Source organism: Clinocottus analis, unplaced genomic scaffold (assembly GCF_023055335.1).
Source record: "Clinocottus analis isolate CAN_PGR_092001 unplaced genomic scaffold, fCliAna1.0.p SCAF_1, whole genome shotgun sequence".
NCBI lineage: Eukaryota > Metazoa > Chordata > Actinopteri > Perciformes > Cottidae > Clinocottus > Clinocottus analis.
The window spans coordinates 670956-691140 of NW_027175820.1; the positions used below are offsets into that span (position 1 = coordinate 670956).

Below are 20185 nucleotides of genomic sequence, written 5' to 3' on the forward strand. Positions count from 1 at the left end.
CTACTCAAAGACGATGCAACAACGTTGACAAGAAGAACTTTCCACTAAGTTGTCTTTCATTTAAATGCATCATTTAAATAAATGCCCGATTTAGTTAATATGCTTAATTTGGACAACAAATATATTTTTTTTATTACTATTAGAGGAAGTATCATATATGTTTTGTATTAAAATATTTTTTTTGTAAAATGGTAATCAGTAAAATGATATCATCACAAGTAGAGAACAATAATGTAGGAGAACATTTCCAGAAAGTAAATATTGAATTGTATAAAATAATTGATTTGTTTGGCAAAACAAAAAAACATCTTCTGTAAGTCAAACGCAATGTTCTTTTACCTCTCCCACACACACACACACACACACACACACACACACACACACACACACACACACACACACACACACACACACACACGAGCATGTGTTTTTTGTGTGCATGGCTTCTGTTCCGCTTGCCGCGCTGCTCGCTGACCCCCCACATGTGTGTTTGACCTTCCAACCCTGCGCTTCCCCCTCAGGAGAAAGGCCCCCTGCACCTCTGTACATCCAAACACACACACACACACACACACACACCAATCCGTCCTTTGAGGGTGCGGATTAAGCCATGCGGGGCCGACTCCGGTCAAGCCTGTGGTCATCCACGGTAACAGATAAAAGGATATATCACTTCCTCAATCCCTAAAACCGCAAGTGTGAGCTGCTAGAGACACACACACACACACACACACACACACACACACACACACACACACACACACACACACACACACACACCAGGCACTGAGCTCCTGAGTCCCCCCGCTTAGCACTTGATCCTCTCTCTGGGAGGTTGACACTTCAGAGAGAAAGCCTTCACACACACACACACACACACACACACACACACAAACACACACACACACACACACACACACACACACACACACACTTGCTCAGACCCTTCACAGATCGTACAGTACATCCCTGTGAGAGCCCAAAAGCTGCGAGGGAGGCCCGCTCATGGTGATCTGCTGGTCAGCATCTGTTTACTGTCGGCGGACGCCGCTTCCGATCCCCCCGACCGTCAGTCATCACTCGCGCCGCTGAAAATCCACACATTGGCGTTTGAGGCGCCGGGGACACATCGGGGAAATGACAGTCCTCCGTGTCACTAAGTATCCTCGAGCCAGGACGACTCGCTCGCCGCACAGGGGCAAAATCATTTGACCCCCTCCCTCCTGCGAGGTATATATATATATATATATATATAGGGCAGATAGTCCGGCAGTGAAGCGCTAATTCGGACAGGCGCGCAGCAGACGTGGATGTCAAGTCAGCTAGCATCGTCGCGGGGGCCCAGGGGCGCCTGACCGCCAGCTTGGAAAAGGGGACGCTGCATTTAACACAGGAGCCGATCTGTTTGTTCAGAGGCGTGGACACATACGTACGTCTGATCGACACGAGGTCAGGGCGAGTTTATTGTTGGGAGGGGAGGGGGGGTATAGGCAGCGAGGGAAGCATGCACACACTTAGACAGTCTCGCAGTTCAAGTGCACGAACGACTCAAAGCTTATCGTCACTGACAGATGTTTCTCTTTTCTGTTTTAGTGAGCCTTCCGGCCATTTTGTTCCTAGTGGCTTCCCAGTGTGTTTCAGTGCTTTGAGTCGGATCGAGCCCAGTGATTCGTGGACAAACCTTTGCTTGTTTCTAGACTGACTTCCTGGTTTTAGTTTGACGCAGACAAAGACTCCCACCGAGCCAACTGCCTCCAGACCAGAGACTGTATATGAGAAGTGGACGTAGTCATCGTCACCTCACCCGTTGGGTTTGTGGCCTCGAGTTCGACGATTTCACAGTCGGCACCCTGGAATACGACCGTCGCCATCTTGGCTGTTTTGCAACCGATGACCAAAAGGTACCATATTTGGAATGTAGAGACACTGTGCATGGCTCTGCTTTATGGTCTATTTTACTTTAAATTACCATAATTTACTAAATGAACATCATGCCGTATTGAAGAAGGGACTGAGACCATAAACTTATGTTTACAATGTTTACCGAGCGAATAAATCAAGAGAGAAGTCGAGCCGTTGGAGCCAATGACTCGACTTCTGGGCTCCATCCGAATCAAAGGGATCCGAAAAACACTGGAAAAAAGTCACGAGGAAGAGAAAGTCTGCGACGCTCACGAAAACTGAAAAAGCAAACGTGTACGGACGAAGAGGAGCACAATGAAAGGAGGCTGATGAGAAGGAAAAGGAAACAGGACATAAAAAAGGAAAACTGGACCGGAGGGGAACGTAACCTTCGAGCTGAGCGGGACGTGACGGTTGTTGTCGTTCCTCCACTCTTTTATTCCTTTTTATTTAGTCTGTTTAGTCTTCGTCACCATGTGTATGCCTTGGAGCTTTTTAAAGGGATCACCACTGGAGTCGGTACGAGTAAACTTAGCTTCATGACTGTTTGTTATATTTCCAATATCCAACAGCTTTTAAATTGTTCACTTCCAGGACTGAAAAATAAAGCCAAAGCAAAAGAGCCCTAAACCTGCGTTGTCCCTCCTGACCACCAGGGGGCGACTCTTCTGGTTGTTTCGAAGTCTATATAAATGAATCTACTTCTCTTTTGGTTTATTCCCTCAGTAAACATTGTAAACATTTATGTTTCATTCAGTAAATCATGATGTTTATTTTGTAAATGGTGCTTTCATTCAACTTCAACGTCACACGTCGGCCTTTTTAGCGTTCAGCTCCAACTTCTCTTTTATATTTTAAAAAAACAAGATGGCGACGACCAAAATGCCAAACTCGAGGCTTCAGAGTCGACCGCCAGCGTGACGACGCGTGTTTCACATTTCCAGTCTGAGCAACATGTTGGCTTCTCTGCTTTAGTTTGTTTTGGGCTTAATTTTGCAAAAACTCAACATATTCTAATGTCGCCCTTGACTTTTTGGGACATTTAATCAAAACCATTTATTAGAATATGTATTAATAATGCCTGGGTCGCCTTGACGCTAATATTGTCTAAAAATTGCCAGCGAACATTTGGCTGAATTTATTCCTGAATGAACCTTTTGCAGACGCTGTGAACGCTGAAATTGCCTCGATTGATTTCTACACCCAGTAAAAATAACCTGGAACCTTTTCATAACCCGCGGTTAATATTGTCACACTTTACCTCCGCCTCACTAATGTAGAAACACACACACACACACACACACACACTCGGCTTGTTGTCTTACACTTGCATGTGTATGCAGAATCAAGCTTCCCCTGTGTCCCATCAGGGCCTCTCGTAAATGAGACAGCATCAGCATTGTCACAGAGGACGAATGTGAACTCATCCTCCCTCTCTCTCTCTCTCTCTCTTCCTCTCCTCCTCTTCCTCCATATCGCTCTACCACCATTAAGTTCATCCATCTCTCTTTCCATTCAGCAGGTAAATCTCACACAGGGCAGCGGTGGGCTGGAGGAGGGAGGCCCCGGCGTAACAGCGGGGAGAACGTCACAGGAAGATAAACGCCGCGTGCCGCTGAAGTGGCTTTGGGCTCAGCTCCTGCTGACGTGACACGAGCATCGCGCCCGTGATTTGTATCCACCGACGCTCTCGGCGCGGAGCGGCCATACGTCCTGAAAGAAATACAGCGTTTGACTCCCGAGTGCTTCTGTGAACCAGTGCTATGTTTGTATGTAGCTGGCGCTAACATGCTACACTGGATCATGGTGGAGATGGCTAACATATATACTGGATCATGGTGGAGATGGCTAGCATGCTACACTGGATCATGGTGGAGATGGCTAACATGCTACACTGGATCAAGGTGGAGATGGCTAGCATGCTACACCGGATCATGGTGGAGATGGCTAGCATGCTACACTGGATCATGGTGGAGATGGCTAGCATGCTACACTGGATCATGGTGGAGATGGCTAACATGCTACACTGGATCAAGGTGGAGATGGCTAGCATGCTACACCGGATCATGGTGGAGATGGCTAACATGCTACTCTGGATCATGGTGGAGATGGCTAGCATGCTACACTTGATCATGGTGGAGATGGCTAACATGCTACACTGGATCATGGTGGAGATGGCTAGCATGCTACACTTGATCATAGTGGAGATGGCTAACATGCTACACTGGATCATGGTGGAGATGGCTAACATGCTACACCGGATCATGGTGGAGATGGCTAACATACTGGATCATGGTGGAGATGGCTAACATGCTACACTGGATCATGGTGGAGATGGCTAACATGCTACACTGGATCATGGTGGAGATGGCTAACATGCTACACTGGATCACGGTGGAGATGGCTAACTTGCTACACCGGATCATGACGCTCATTTGGGGAAATGTTTTAACCAGATCAATCAAAATCTCTCCAAAAAGAGATCGTCTTTGAGATGGTTCTCTTTTTTCCCCAAAGTGTGTGGCTGATATGTTGTATTCGTCAGGAACGGTAACAGTAATTATTCAAATATGGCTTTGGGTATTGGGTTGGCTTTCAAGCTGGTTGGGTCTAAAATGAAGACTATGGGTTAGTAAGACATGAGTTGCATTTTTATCGCTTCTCACATTAGTTCTGAGAACATTGTGCTCACACAAAAGTGCCGCTGAGATCATTGAAATCAGAGTCCAATGGAGTGTAAGTGCTTTAAGATAATAAGAAGGCTGTAAGAAGAGATGAAGACAGAAAGGGTTTAAGCGCAAACTGTCAGTTGTAAATCCAGCGTTGACCTGCACCGTGTTACTGCACCTCTGGTACTTGTGCACGCTCAAGGTTTTTGTGTGCAATAAAAGCTGCAAAGGCCTCAAACCCTGAAGCCTGCCAGCACTGAAAGGCAAGCAGCCAGCCCAAGAAAACACAGGCTTGATCTCAACTGGTTGCTGCTGATGCATACAGGTGCAAACCTTTTATACAAATCACTATTATTCTATTCAAGTTTGATACGCATCAGGTGTACATTGGTACGTACCGCCTCCAGGAAGGAGCCTTATGCTCACAGTCTTGGTCACACTTTGTTTGACGCTGACAAAAGGCTCACGGGACTTTCCTAAGAAAAGTTGTTTCCAGACCTGCGTATTCCTGCAGCGCGTTCAAGCCTGTGCTCCGAGTTTACATTAGTTTTGGACAAATAATATTGTTTACTTTACGTCCCAGTCATGCAAACATATAATGTGCCAGGAACATTTTGATGACGTTCACTGGCCTATCGTTAGCTAACTGTTAACAAGCTAACTGTCCGTTTACAGGTTTCCATTGGAGACAAGCCGTTAAGGTTTCCCCCCGTGCAGGAACACAGACGACTGGGACCAGATGGCCCAAATATCTGGTAAAGAAACTCAAGTGTCTGGGTTTCAAAGTTCACTACCAAGAAAAGAATTAGATGATTAAAAACTAGATGCTAATATACTGATTTTCAGTGTTCACGCAGACGTTTATCTTGTTATGTCCAAATCATAATGCGACGCGTATTATATCACTGATTTGTCCGTTGTCCACCGCTGTGATCTACTTCAGAGACGGACATCTCAGACGGCCGCTCGGGACGAGAAGCAATCTCTTGTTTCAGCCTGTTGAGTTTTATAAAGAGCAAAACGCATATTTGTACTGTTTCTTGACACATTTTTTTTTTTTTAAACTGTTTTAAAAAGTATCTGACAATGAACAATTCAATTATATATATATATATATATATATATATATATATATATATATATATATATATATATATATATATATATATATATTGTTGTGCCTGCTAATATTTCTATTTTATTTTTTACGGTAAAAGAAAAAGTAAAATAGAAAAATACACTAGGTATTATAAAGCGTGTGACTGCTTGTATTCATAATTGTTTTGCATATTGATTTAAATACTTTCATCTCTGATTTGGTTTCATATGTAAAAAAAAATACAATTGCACAAATATGTATGAGATGAGTAAAGTTAATTTCATTTATTTATCTGGGTTTTTAATACAGATTCATTATATGACTCATTAGCCATCATTACCGTTGTTTTGCTTCTTCACAGTCTCTGCGACTTGTAATCCGTCTGAACCCCAAATTTGAACTCATATCAGTTAGTCTACTTCATAAAGCACCAAGTATTAAAACACTGGTATCGATATCCATTTAATCGCCTCAGGGTCACGTCTCCTCCGATATATTAAATATGGAAATGTTTCTCCCCCACCAATATTGGTAATGACCAAAAAGACAACGTTTTGTTCCTCTCGATATTCTGACTGCAGAATGCAGAGTGTGTGTGTGTGTGTGTGTGTGTGTGTGTGTGTGTGTGTGTCACTGATCTCTGCTGCTTCACGTGTGTGTGTGTGTACGTCTTGTGTGTGCAGCTCAGGTGTGTGTCTCTAGGTTTTCTCTTTGCTCCGGCCGTGTGCACATCTGCATACAAACAGGAGCCTGGTGGTGTTACAGGAAACCTGAGCCAACAAACAAACGGACGTGACGGAACCGCGTGAAGCGATCCAACATGGTGGTCGGGCTCACAAACGTTCTCCTTTTAGAGCTGCACAGTTCACCTGCATGCGTTTCTGCACACTTTGAGGCGACACAAGAGCGACGCAGGGACAGAACATCGACTCTCTCGACGGACCTTCATTTGCATGAAGTTGAAGTTGGGTTGTGATTATGCAAATTTGGAAACGTTGAATCGTCTGTCAACTCGCCGTGTCGCCTCCATCATGCAACAACACGCGGACGTCTCGCTTCGGAAATGAAGAGGATCCGTCAACACATACATATACACATAATATCTCAGATTGTACTCGCCCCCCCCCCCCCCCCCCTCCGTGTACGTCACTGCAGGTCTTCTGGTAATCAATATGTAGGATATCTGTTTGCTGAGATAAAAACAATGAACTCAACCCCCACAGTCCCCTCAGTTACAGTGGAGTAGTCCACAATGTTGTCGCGTCATCAGATTTCATCATTTATGGAATGATTTTCTGAAAAGTTTCAAATAAACTGGTATCAGGATTGTAAACTTTTCGTTTTGGTCGATAAGATGCTCTAAGATACGACGGTCTGCTGTCCAAGGTTCTGAAACAGCAGCGAACGATACTCACAGGTGCGTCAAATTATCATTTTGTTGTTTTTGAAACTCATTTGGTGGGGGAGGGGAGATACAACTCCCCTTAAGAACGCTCCTGAGCCGGGCCCGGCCCGTACTGAAGCTCTACGTTCATGTTCATCACTGCTCTTCACACTTTTACATGTAAAGAGGGAAGAGGGGGGCACTTCAAGGATGTACATGCTGGTCTACTTGGAGAGGGGAGGTGGGAAGGAGGGGGGGGGCAGGATGTTGTTTTGGGAAACCTTCAAAAAAGTACTGGAAGAAAATAAAAATTACTCCATGCACACAAACATTTAAGCAATGACTAAAGTGAAATAAAATGTTCTGCACAAATGAAACAATGCATTAGTGCATCACTGTGTGTGTGTGTGTGTGTGTGAGTGTGTGTGTGAGTGTGTGTGTGTGATGCTGCAGGTGGTGGCGGCGTCCCTGGTTTCACTAAACTTGGTGGATTTGTTTCAAGATGCCAACAAGACTCCGTCACCATACAAACACCACTGAGTCATTTCCTGTTTTTATTTTCCGAATACCTGTCGTCCTTCACCGCATTCCCTTTGGCATCGTCTTCTTTTTTCATTTTCTTGTAATGAAGCGCTCTCTGTGTCTCTCTCTCTCTCTCTCTCTTTCTCTCTACCGCCTTTCCCTTCTTTCTGGAAGTGATTTGTGTCTAAATGGGGAGGGAGGGATGGTGGGTGAGGCTCCACCGTCCTCATGTTGAACATAATTAATAAAAGCAGCCCGTTCCAATTTAAGAGGCTGATTAATGCAACAGATTCATCACAGCGTGGAGTGGACGTCTCTCTATCGTTCTCTTTCTCTGGCCGTGACAGAAGGGAGACAGATCACAGCATTATTAGGTTATGGCAGAATATGCTTATAATAAATCGTTGGGGGCTGAATGTTTTTGGGGATTCTCTCATCCTGCGTCTCACACTTGTAAATGATAATGTTTTTTCTCTTTTTGCTGATGATGCACACAATGTATATGAAATGAAACAGACATGGAATAGGGTTTAAATCTTTTAATCTCTCCATATAATCTGAGATTGTATTCTGTTCTGTGCAACATCCCATTCAACAAAAGTACAATGTCATTATGAGGGAAATATATTTCCTTCCTGGCTCACGTTTGATTTTAACGTCGCACAAATATGTTTCTAATCAAAGTGTGTGCATGAGATGTTAAGTCAAACGTAATTTAAAGGAGATGAACAACTTTCATCCATAAAGATGTTTGTTCCCCACGAGAAACAAAGATTTTTGTCATATAGTTCACTAACTTTTACCTAAAAAAATGATCGTTTTTCTAAACTCAGTTGTGTCACTAAATTTGAAAAAGTTATTTCCTGTGAAGTTTATTTTCAAAAACACAAGAAAAATAAACACAGACACACAATAGTTTTCATGTTTTACTACAACAAACACAGGATGCAATTCTAGATTATTTAATTATGAATGATTTAATTATTATTTAAATGTTTTAAATCCGATTTCAATACGTTTAGTTTAATTTCCTTTCAATGGCTTTTAAGAGGTGTATAGCATGGGCAAAAATATATAAAAGAAAAAAAAACTATATGGCATTATTTGTCATTTTCAACAGTAAGACGAAAATGACGGAAATCCCCAAAAATATGTTGCTCATAAAGATGTATTAGAAACATATTCTGCCATAAGCTAATAATGTTTTCTGTCTGCATCCTGTCAGAGAGAGAGAGACGTCCACTCCACGCTGTGATGGATCTGGTGCATTAATCAGCCTCATAAATTGGAACGAGCTGCTTTTATTAATAATGTTCAACGTGAGGATGGAGCCGCTCATCAGCATCCCTCCTGACTTTCACCTTAATCACATGTTTAAAACTGAGACTGCCATCAGGGAGGAATATGGATCATAATTGAGAATGCAGTTTATTTGTGGAGGAACATTATTGTTTGGAGATCCAGTTGTTAAACCTCTTTCCCCCCAAAAAACATGAGATTAATCACTAAAAAAACATGTTTTGTATTAAATTAAACATAGAAATCAGGGCTGGAATAATATCTAATCTCCTTGTACAACCTCTAAACACAACTCAAACATTAAATATGATTAGAGGTTGGAGTGAGGGCTTGAAGGGCAACAGAATCAGGCGTGTATGAATTATTATAATAAGTATTATCTTTCCCAAAAGACAACCAAAAACAACAATGAACTGGTTGTATTGACAGTAGAGCCAGAGCTTGATGTAAGTTACACTTCTGGACCAACACGTCCAAAGAAGGCAACACAAATTAATTCCCACGATAATTTTGCCATACTTGGAAAACAAACAAGGAAAGTCCAATGACATCATCGCCGTGCACTTCTGTGGAACAATGGGCTTTTGTTTCCAGGTCGACGTGCTGTGGGTCAAATGTTGGGATACTGTGGTTCTGTAGCAACGCTAACGCTAACGCTGGTTAGCATCCTCCTTGAGTTCCAACTCATTCCACAGCCACACAGAAGAGTTTACCCCCTCGACTAATATTTAAACTACGAGTAAGACCACTACAAACACGACCAGCGCGCTACAGATACCAACAGGAACAATAACTAATCCATAAGGAATGTTTCTGGATGGAGCCGAGCAGCAGCGCCGCTCCTCCTGCAACAACACGCTGCTTCAAATAAATGAGATAAAGAAAAACAGGTAACTGGCCTTTTTTTCTCCTTCCCTTGCTTTTTAATTTAGCGAGGAACTCCCCGAGGCGCTGCGAGGAGCCCTGGTGGTCCCTGGACCTGACTTTGAGAAACCGCTATTTTCAAGCAGTGTAACCAGTGAAGTACAGTAATGGAGTGTAGTGGCCTGAAGTGTAGCTATGAAGTCCTCCCTAATGACTCTAGCACATGTGTGTCTGGCTTTCAGCCCTCTCATTAACGTCACTGGACACTGTATACTCTGTGGCTGAGTGTGTGTGTGTGTGTGTGTGTGTGTGTGTGTGTGTGTGTGTGTGTGTGACGCTGTTTGCCAATTTAGAAGGGCTTAGAGTGCTCCGGTGATCTCATCTCCTCTTAAGTTTGCTCGCCCTGTGGCTGTGTGTGTGTGTGTGTGTGTGTGTGTGTGTGTGTGTGTGTGTGTGTGTGTTTACGTGAACCCACACCCGCACAACGTACTTGTGCTACATGTAGAAGCGTACGCTCCACGCTCAGGTGAGGGATGTCGTCCGTTCTCCTGCAACTGGAAGGATGAAATCTGTGCCGCCTCCTTTTACAGACGAGCTTCCTCTCTCCTCGTTTTTCACTCACGAGTAAATGTTTAGGAAATGTATCTATTAGATTTTTTTTGTTGTTGCTTCAGTTACAGATGTTGCAGCTCTGGTTTATGAATAAGCGAGACCTGTGTGTGTGTGTGTGTGTGTGTGTGTGTGTGTGTGTGTGTGTGGTAAACAGGGTGGTTTGCTCTGTGGAAGAAGGAATTTCCCCCAGCAGTCCCCATCAGTAATAGTGCCTGTAATGAGCTGCAGCTGTCAGCGTGGTTTACACACACACACACACACACACACACACACACACACACACACACACACACACACACACACACATGTACACAGTGAGGAGGAAGCAGTGACTCACTCAGCGCCGCGCCGTCACACTGTACGCTGATAAACAGAGTAACTCATCAGACATGAGACGCAAACATTTTCCGAAGTAATACCTCCTCCCTCTAAAAATATCTGCGCCTGTGAATTTACTTTCCGGTTTACGACGATTGTGTAACTAAAAACACACTATTTGTGCTTCTCACTTGAAGACAAATGCACTCGTCTCATCCCGTCTTGCTTGTTTGTGTGTGTAAAATATATACTTTTTAAAACGGGCCCTTTTGAGCTTTTAGTTCCCTTTTGTCTTTGTTTGAAAATACATATTTTCTCTTGTCCCGTTATTGGATTTGGGGACGTGTATAAATTCGTCCAATCAAATCCAGCCGCCCCCCTTCGGCCTCGTTAGCTGGATGGTCGCAGCAGCCAGAGGAGCGACGTCGTCGGCCGCAGGTGATGCAGATATTATCAAATCATGCGCGTGCTTCCTCCCTCGTCCTCCTCCTCAGGAGGCTCTGAGGTCACGCTCGCTGTCGCTCCGCTGCCTCTTCAAGTCTCCATGAATGAAGCTGCTTTAGTTTCACCAGCGAGATGACGTTTGCTGATTTCATAAGAATTGCTTCTGTACAATAAACTGATGATGTGACGTCGTCCTGCTTTACTTCTGTTCGGTCAAATACGACATGTTTTCGTCTGTTAATACAACACCACTCAAGAATGCACCGACATGATTTTTGTTCGGTGGTTATTGGCAGAAGCGACGGCGATCTGATGCCAGCGTTGAATTAATAAGCGCCGTGTGTGACTGTGCAGAAGTGACTTCATGTGTGAGGGAACGTCAGGCGCCGCTTCGACACCGCTCTCATGACTGTAGAACAAAATGTACCCAATAAATACTTGGATATGAATGTTCTGAATTGTTATTTATTATTAAAAGCAAACAGCTGACATGTCGGCTCCCTCAGCTCTGCTGCTGGGTAACGACGCGCCGTGCACGCTCACGTGGAGCCAGACGTGGAACAGTGCGCTCCGATATCTGTGTGAATATAATAACATGGCACGCTTCCTTATTTGGTGTGATGATAATATTTCCTGGTGATTTTAGTACTTTGTGACCTTCATCAAAATGAGTAACTACAAGTTAAGTTTGGGTTTAACAAAGTCAGAAGATGATTTTATATTTGAAAGAAGAAACAATATTTGAAAGAAGAAGAAGAAGAAGAAAAATAAACTGGTTGATTATGTTTTCTACGCAGCAACAACGAGGAGCCACGTCCAATAAAACACGAGTCAACAGAAACATTTTGGTTTTGTTTCATCTTAAACCAGAAGCTTTACTCACATTTTTCTCTTTTGCAATATGTTCGCTGCATTTTTCATGAAACTAAGATTGATGTGAGCATGAACCAGCTTTAATTTTATTGTTGTATTGAGAACCAATAATGTGTCTTTTCCTCATGATCAAGTCCATGTTGTCTGTTTTCATCCCATTTCAACCCGTTTATAATATCATAGAAATGTGGTCTCGCTTAATACATAATAATTAATACTTAATACACATCCGTCTCCTGACTCCAGCTGTGCTGATGAGGCGTCATGGCGGCCGTGTGGTCGTCCACGTTGCATCTCATTCTGATAATTTGACTTTTTCCACTTAAAACCCCCAAAAAAATCACAACTCACTCAATATACAGAAGAAAAAAAAAACAATTAAAGTGCAGCTGAGCCGCTGAGCCGCTGCGTCGTGCGTTGACCGGCCTCGGCCCTCGCTGACCTCTGCCCATTTATTTATTATTTTTCATCTTATTTCACTCTAACTTTGTAGATCAGACTTTAATTTTGAAGCGTGGACCACGAGACAGTGATGAATAGGCTACATCAAGGAGGGCTTAAATTACCCCTCTCCCTGGTGGCAACACTGACCGCAAGGAGAGGTGTGTGTGTGTGTGTCTCTCTCTGTGTGTGTGTGTGTGTGTGTGTGTGTGTGTGTGTGTGTGTGGTGACCTAGTAACAGCAGACAGAGAAAGAAAGAGGGCCGGTCAGCACTTGCCCTCTCAACCCTGCAGCTCTGCAGCACACCCAACGAGGTAGGAGAGGAGGGGGGGGGGGGACACTAGGGAGAGAGAGAGAGAGAGAGAGAGAGAGAGAGAGAGAGAGAGAGAGAGAGAGAGAGAGAGAGAGAGAGAGAGAGAGAAAAGAGAACATCCACTCAATCTCTTTCAGCTCCTCTTGTCAATGCACTGTGTTGTTTTTTGGTGGGACTTTGTAACTTTTAAGGTTATTTGAGGAGAGTCCAACCCTGGCCTCCTTTTCTCTCTTTCTCTCTCTCTCCATGCAAATTGGTTCTATTCTCCTCTCTCTCTCTCTCTCTCTCTCTCTCTCTCTCTCTCTCTCTCTCTCTCTCTCTCTCTCTCTCTCTCTCTCTCTCTTTTTTTTTTTAAAGCGGACAGTTTTGGGAGAAGGCCTCTGAGATATCGACGAAACCTTAACACTACATAATAAAAAGAGTCTGTATCAAATTGAGGTGGGAAGAGGCAGGCGAGCTGCGCCAAACAGCCACAGGCACGGCCGGAGGCGCAGAGGAAGAAAAGCCCAAAACAGAGTGATGATGAAAAGCAGATTTCTGTGAAGAAGAGAAAAAAACAACTTTTAAAAGTGAGAAGAAGTTTGAAGGATTCGTGGACTCCTCTCAGGCTGAACGGAGGCAGTGCTGTTCCCTCATTAACGATCTACTTTCTATTTCTTTTGAGGAACATTACGGCACGATGTAATGCTCCTCAAATCATTTATAGAGACTTTAGATGCTCAGTAAATTATGTTTTTACCCAGGACATTACTCAAGTGAGCTTCTGTTGAAGCTGTACATGTGAAAGCTTCTTTATCACATGCTGTCACGTGTTCCACTCAAAAGATGAAAGCATTCAGAAGCTCTGATAGTTTATGGTTCTCATAAAAAAAATAAAAAAACAAACTCCTGCGTTTCTTTCCAAGCTACTCTGCGGACCCCCCCCCCCCCCCCCCCACACCTCCTCCTCCCCCTCCCCGCCTCATGGCTCTTTATCCAGTCTACTAGAAACCAGTGTGCCGTGAAGCCTGTGCGCCTCTCCACGCTAACCGTAGAAGAAGAAGAAGAAGAAGAAGAAGAAGAAGAAGAAGAGATGAAGAAGAAGAAGAAGAAGAAGAAGAAGAAGAAGAAGGAGGAGGAGGAGGAGGAGGAGGAGGAAGAGGAGGAGGAGGAGGAGGAGGAGGAGGAGGAGGAGGAGGAGGAGGAGGAGGAGGAGGAGGAGGAAAAAGGGAAAGGAGTAAATGGCGGATGGTGAGTGGTGGGGCTCAGAGATAAATCACAGTAGTTGGGCTCTAAAGCTCGCTCTGTTTCTCCGGAAGCCCGCCGCATCTCTCTGCGTGCAGCGGGAGGAGGGGCCGTCTATTCACTGGAGCTTCATCTGCACTGTGCCAAAGTCCCCGCGCTAACAGAATCTGGCAGTGCAACTTTTAAAAAACGCGGTGCTGGTTGTTTATTTCCTCGAGTAATAATGTTTGTGAAATAAACCTTAAAAACAACAAACATTACGCTCATAATACATCATGTGATGCGTTGTGTGTCGGAGGTCACCAAAAGACCATTTCCGAAAACAATCACGGAGAGTTCCCGTGTGCTCACGCGCGCAGGTGATCCATGGAACTTCACTCAGTGTCGGCTTCCTCCCGGCTGCTCATTATTCACAGCATTGATAATAAAAAAGGACAGGATCGAGTTTAAACTCACCCAGGCCGGCGCGAGAGCCAAAACCGTGCGTCCGTGGAGAGGTTGAGCAGCTCCGACCCGTGCGTAAAGACGGCCGTGGCAGAGGCGAGGTCCCGATTCCCTCACCACGGGCCCCCCTCGACACACACACACACACACACACACACACACACACACACACACACACACACACACACACACACATGCGCGTGCGCGCACACAAACGCTTGCACACACTCATACACGCGCGCCCCCGGGAACACCGCCGTAAATTACTGACCTTTGTGCGTAAAACACAGGTTTCATTTTCAACACACATACACACACACACACACACACACACACACACACACACACACACACACACACACACACACACACACACACACACACACACACACACACACACACACACACACACTAGATTCGGAGTGTGTTAGTTTGCTCACACTGATGGCACCTTTTACGCATTTACCGGTTCGTGGAATCAATATTATAATTACATATTCTTCATGATGAACTTCCCCGCGTCCTTTAAAGAGTCTCTTCGATGAGTCACGCGGTTATTCCTTTATGGAGTCCGTGTCCATATATACTTCCAGGAAACTCTAATATGTCCCCACGGAATTGTTGCACATTGTTTTTAGGGAAGAAGTAAATCTGCTCACCTCATCAGTGACTTAAATGCCACAGATGCGAGAAACCAAAAGCGAGAGAGATGAAATTAGAGTTAATTAACCGACGACGTGATATTGTGATAAGTAATTAAAAAAGGCCCACTGAAGAGCACAGACAATATCTAGATCGTATTTTGTAACGCAGTGTTTTCTTGTTCTTGTGTGGTACAAACAAGACACCAGTTAAATACTCATGTAGTTTATAAAATAAAAAAGAGACTAAAATATAAAATACATGAAAAGCATCTCATGCGTCGTGCGTAAAAATCATTTTTGCTCCAAATACATAAAGTTGTGTTCTCTTTCACAATATTATGAACATTTAAAAACAGCATATATCCACGAGAGCATGACTCCTTTGGGTCTCCGGATGTACAGTGAACTGTGCCCAGAACCACCCCGCAGGTCCCCGAGGCCACAAACTCCGGCGGTTCCAGACACGCAGGGGTCCGTCTAATACCCGCAATGATCCGCAGTGTCCGCTTTGAAACCCTGAATTACGTTTAGTGACACAGCTCAGTTTTTTTATTTTGTATTTATTTTAGTTCTATGGCGCAATGCTGCGTTCAAGGCGACGCTTTCACGACATCGACGTGTTTTGGAAAGTTTAGGAACATGTTTTTATATCGTTAAGCAGATATGGACGATCCACACACACACACACACACACACACACACACACACACACACACACACACACACACACACACACACACACACGTATGTATAACATCGTGCAGACGACTGATATAATTCAGAATGTATCTGTTTTGGGGTTCGTAAGAACGCACATATTTTGCTATTTTTGGTGAAATGATGTGAGAACAAGAACCACGTGAGTTTAAATCCCGCTGAAAGAACTACGGCGACATAAACTAACTCTTTGCTGGCTCTGTATTAAATATAATATCCACTCTGTTGTTTCCGACAGCAGTTTGGCGTCTCGACTTCATTTCACACATTGATGCTTAAAAAAGGAACACAACTCCTGAAGCAGCAACCGAGCACGTTAAAAAGCTGGATGTTGCCCACATTCACACACACACACACACACACACACACACCACACACACACACACACACACACACACACACACACACACACACACACACACACACACACATCAGTAACTGTTTCTATTTTATTTTATCTCTAACTTCTTCTCACTAAACACTTCGCTTCCGGTCTGCTCTGCGTCTCCAGGAGCATCAGAGTGTTCATAACGCGTGACATTGTTGGATTATTCGACTTTTTAACGAGGAGACATAATTAATTTTGCCATAACAGATTATTTGTGTTTGTTTTTGTTTTAGTCTTCATGTGTTTGTAAATAAAAGCGTTTCCATTTCTCCCTCCTCTCTCTCTCCTCTCTCCCTCTGAAGAAGGTGCATAGTGGGTCACGTCTGTCTGTGCGCGTCCCCATTAGAGCACAATGCGCGGGACTCTTTCTGTCAAATGACACGCGCTTTTTATCATCAAACCTATTGTCTTACACAGAAGAAGAAAAATAACAATTATAATAATAATAAAAACATGGCAGGCCTCCCACAATTATATTTAATTTAATATCTTAAAAACGGTGTTTAGACTTATGAATAAAGCCTCTAATGTGTCTCCTGTTATCCGGTTAAACGGACGTGAGGAAGGCGACGTCGTGAATTTCACTTCATCAATAACGTAAACAAATGAAATGAAATTATGAGTCTTCGTATTTCCTGTCCACTTAACAGGTAAATATCTCGCTTATGAAGGAGAGAAACGTGTCTCAAAATCACATTTCAAAGCAAATTCAATGTTTAATTCTATTCTTCTGCGCGACGCGCGGAGCCTCGCGGTTTATCCACCAGAAGTATTGTATAATTCAGTTTCCTCTTGTAGTTAGTTAGGTTGAAGAATAAAGTGCTGGCGCCGCAAAAAAAAACAAAGAAAAGAAAACAACAACAATAAAAAAAAACACTTAGACTCTATATTTTGGAGACAAAATGTCGCAGAAAAGCGCCGCGCGCTCGCGCGACGGGCTTTTAAGAAAGTGGGCTGTGTCAATCAGAGGAGAGAGAGAGAGCTCTCCATCGCCTCTGAGCGCGCGCGCGTGTGTGTGTGTGCGTGTGTGTCTGCGCGTGTGAATGAGCGTTATGTGAGTGCACACCGTGGGGATGGGAAGGAAGGGGGGGGGGGGGGGGATTGTAGCATCGCAAGGAATGTGCGCACGGCAACTGTGTGTGTGTGTGTGTGTGTGTGTGTGTGTGTGTGTGTGTGTGTGTGTGTGTGTGTGTGTGTGTGTGTGTGTGTGTGTGACACTGATGGATGCGCCAATGGAAAGACGGACAGATGCTTGGGCGGATCTAACGGCACGCAGTGGTGAGCGGCGCACACCGTCGCGGCGAGAGTAGGGCGAAAACATCCTCGGATCGGCGGAGAGTCACCGAATCACCAAAAACCTTTCCACCGAGCCCCGGTGAGCGGAGAGGGGGGGGACGGACGGACCCCCCACACACACACCTCATACCGGTTTACCCCGAGGAGCGGCGCGCGCCGAGAGAGAGAGAGAAGCCGACGAAAAGAAACCGATTCTCCGGCATTTGACGAGCGCGAGAGGCGAAGCGGCGGCGGCGCATCTGGCGCAGAGCGAGACGGGAGGTGAGCGGCAGACAGAACGATTTGGCGACTCACCCTGCGTCGCTCTCTTCTTCAGGAATCCCGTTCAGCCCTTTTGTCTTCCCCGACCAGGATTTGTCTGAGAAAAAAAAATACAGGAGAATATTTGTTTTTCATCCACTTCAGCAAAGTGAATCACCCCAAAACTTTTTATTCCTCACTGCGAGAAAGAAAGAGAGGAAAGAGGGAGAGAAGAGAGAAAACATCTGGAGGATTCTGATCTTACCTTTGAGGAGAAAACAAAACTATACTTTATTCCATCCGGGGGCAAATAAAAGGGACAGCGCTTTTTGTTGAGGTGTGTTTGTGTGTTGTGTGTGCGTGTGTGTTTGTGTGTGTGTCAGGTCACGGGGAAGGAGAGCGTGTCGGTGGGGGGGAGACACGTCTGATTCGCCGCGTGGCTGATTTAAATAGCTCCTATCGGGCCACGCGAGGAAAAGAAGAAGAAAAAGAAAGAAGAAAAAAAAGAAGAAGAAGCATCGGCGGCCAACAAAGTGTGTGTGTGTATGTGTGTGTGTGTGTGTGTGTGTGTGTGTGTCAGAAAGGCGCTCGCGCTCGGCTGATCCGTGCAGCTCCAGCCTGCACGCATGGGAGCAGCCTGAGCCCTCCTCCTCTTCCTCCTCCTCCTCCTCCTCCTCATGTACATTATTACAACAAGGGAGACCCAATCAAGCGCGTATCTCATCGATTCAGGCACGCGCACGCGCGCAGTTGCAGCGACACACACACTCACACACACACACACACACCGACGTTGTGACTTGCCCCTCAGCGGATTCTTTTTTTTTTCTCAAAGCAACTACGAAATCTCGTCGCTCCGCGGCAGGCAGGGAAGCGTGTTGGGTGACCAGCAGCCGGTCGTCACCTCCTCCTCTTCCTCTTCCTCCTCCTCCTCTTTTCTCCGGTCCCGAGAATAACAAACCGAAAGAAAAAGCTGCGTGTGGCTTTTCGTGTTATCATTATTGTTATTAATATCATTAGGTGTCATCACGTCCCCTCCTCGCCACCAGCAGGACTTGCAGGAGCCGCATGGATTTGTATGACGCGGCTCCAGGCACGTTCCGGCTGCTCCGCCACCTCTTGGCGCGTGAATTGCGCGTGATTTTTTTTTAACCGGGAAAGGACACAATAAATAAACCCCTCAACAAAAAAAGAGAGAGAGGAACAAGCTCATGGATAGCGCGGCGGAGGATCAGCCCGTGAAGTAAGTCTGCGTCTCCCGTTCACATCACGCTGCCAGCCGCGTGCTTGTGAATGGTACTGTATTTGTAAATATATATATTTATACGTATATATATCAGACCCCCCCCCCCCCCACCCCTCCTTTCATAGCGCTCCTTGGATCCATCTGCAATACGACTGACGCACATTTCCAAAAGCATAATAAGCACAGAGCTTCTGATTAGCCCGCTCGTGCGGGAGAGGAAGAGGAGGAGAAGGAGGAGGGAGGGGGGATAAACGGAGACGGAACGAGGCAGTGACTGACAGAGAGAGAGAGAGAGAGAGAGAGAGAGAGAGAGAGAGAGAGAGAGAGAGAGAGAGAGAGAGAGAGAGAGAGAGAGAGAGAGAGAGCTACGTGACGCCGATCAGCGGCGGAGAGGTTGAACCGTAGAAGGAGGCGCAGGGCTTCAGTTGTGTCAGCTCTTGATGTGTTGTTGTCCTCTTGTTTTGCGGACTTTTTTGTGTGGCTTCTTTTTTGATATAGCTTCTTCTTTTTTTTGACTGACGCGATCATTTGTTTTTTTTCTTCTTCTCCCTTTCAAGCTTCGAGCCTGTTGCAGCCAAGTAGACGGGATCACACGGAGACACGAGGCGATCTTTCTTCTTCTTCTTCTTCTCAAAAAACCTCCGTGGTGTTCTTGTTTTTTTTTTCTACGGAGAAGCCCCCCTCAACCCTCACCCCCCAGCACTGTTCCAGCTCCCTCCTCGTCCATCCGAGAGAGAGAGAGAGAGAGAGAGAGAGAGAGAGAGAGAGAGAGAGAGAGAGAGAGAGAGAGAGAGAGAGACAGCGGCACGCGGAGCGCCCGCCCGCCGGAGAGGAGCAGCCAGCCGCAGGAGTCGCGCTGAATCGGCACCGCTCTCTTTATTTTTATTTTTATTTTTCCTTCTATTGCCGTCTTCTTCTTCATCACCAAACTGCGTCCTTTACTCACGCACCCACCCACACCCCGATCTATGTGGGAGCCCTGAGAGCGCATCCAGGGGGGGGAGGAGGAGGAGGAAGAGCAGGAGGAGGAGGAGGCGGAGGAGGGGGGGTGGTGGAGTTGTACCAAAGCTCCGCGGAGCCCTCCGGGCAGCACCGAGTCAGCGGAGCCGGAGAAGAGTGCTCCCTGCCGGGGAGCCCGAAGCCGACATGCCGCGGAGGAAGCAAGATGCGCCGCGGCGCGCAGCAGGTACGGACTGGCTCTGTCTTGAATGCGATGTACCCCCCCCCCCCCCCCCTTCTCTCTCTC

General features: G+C 45.5%; 1 protein-coding gene across 1 annotated transcript in view; it reads left to right on the plus strand.

The window, feature by feature from the left end:
- The first annotated feature begins 20007 nt into the window (after positions 1-20007).
- Positions 20008-20185, plus strand: part of tshz3b (teashirt zinc finger homeobox 3b) — a 33995-nt gene continuing 33817 nt past the window's right edge. Inside the window, exon 1 of the mRNA XM_068576897.1 lies at positions 20008-20125. Coding sequence (XP_068432998.1) covers positions 20086-20125 — 40 coding nt within the window. The 5' untranslated portion in view covers positions 20008-20085. The remainder of the gene's footprint in view (positions 20126-20185) is intronic.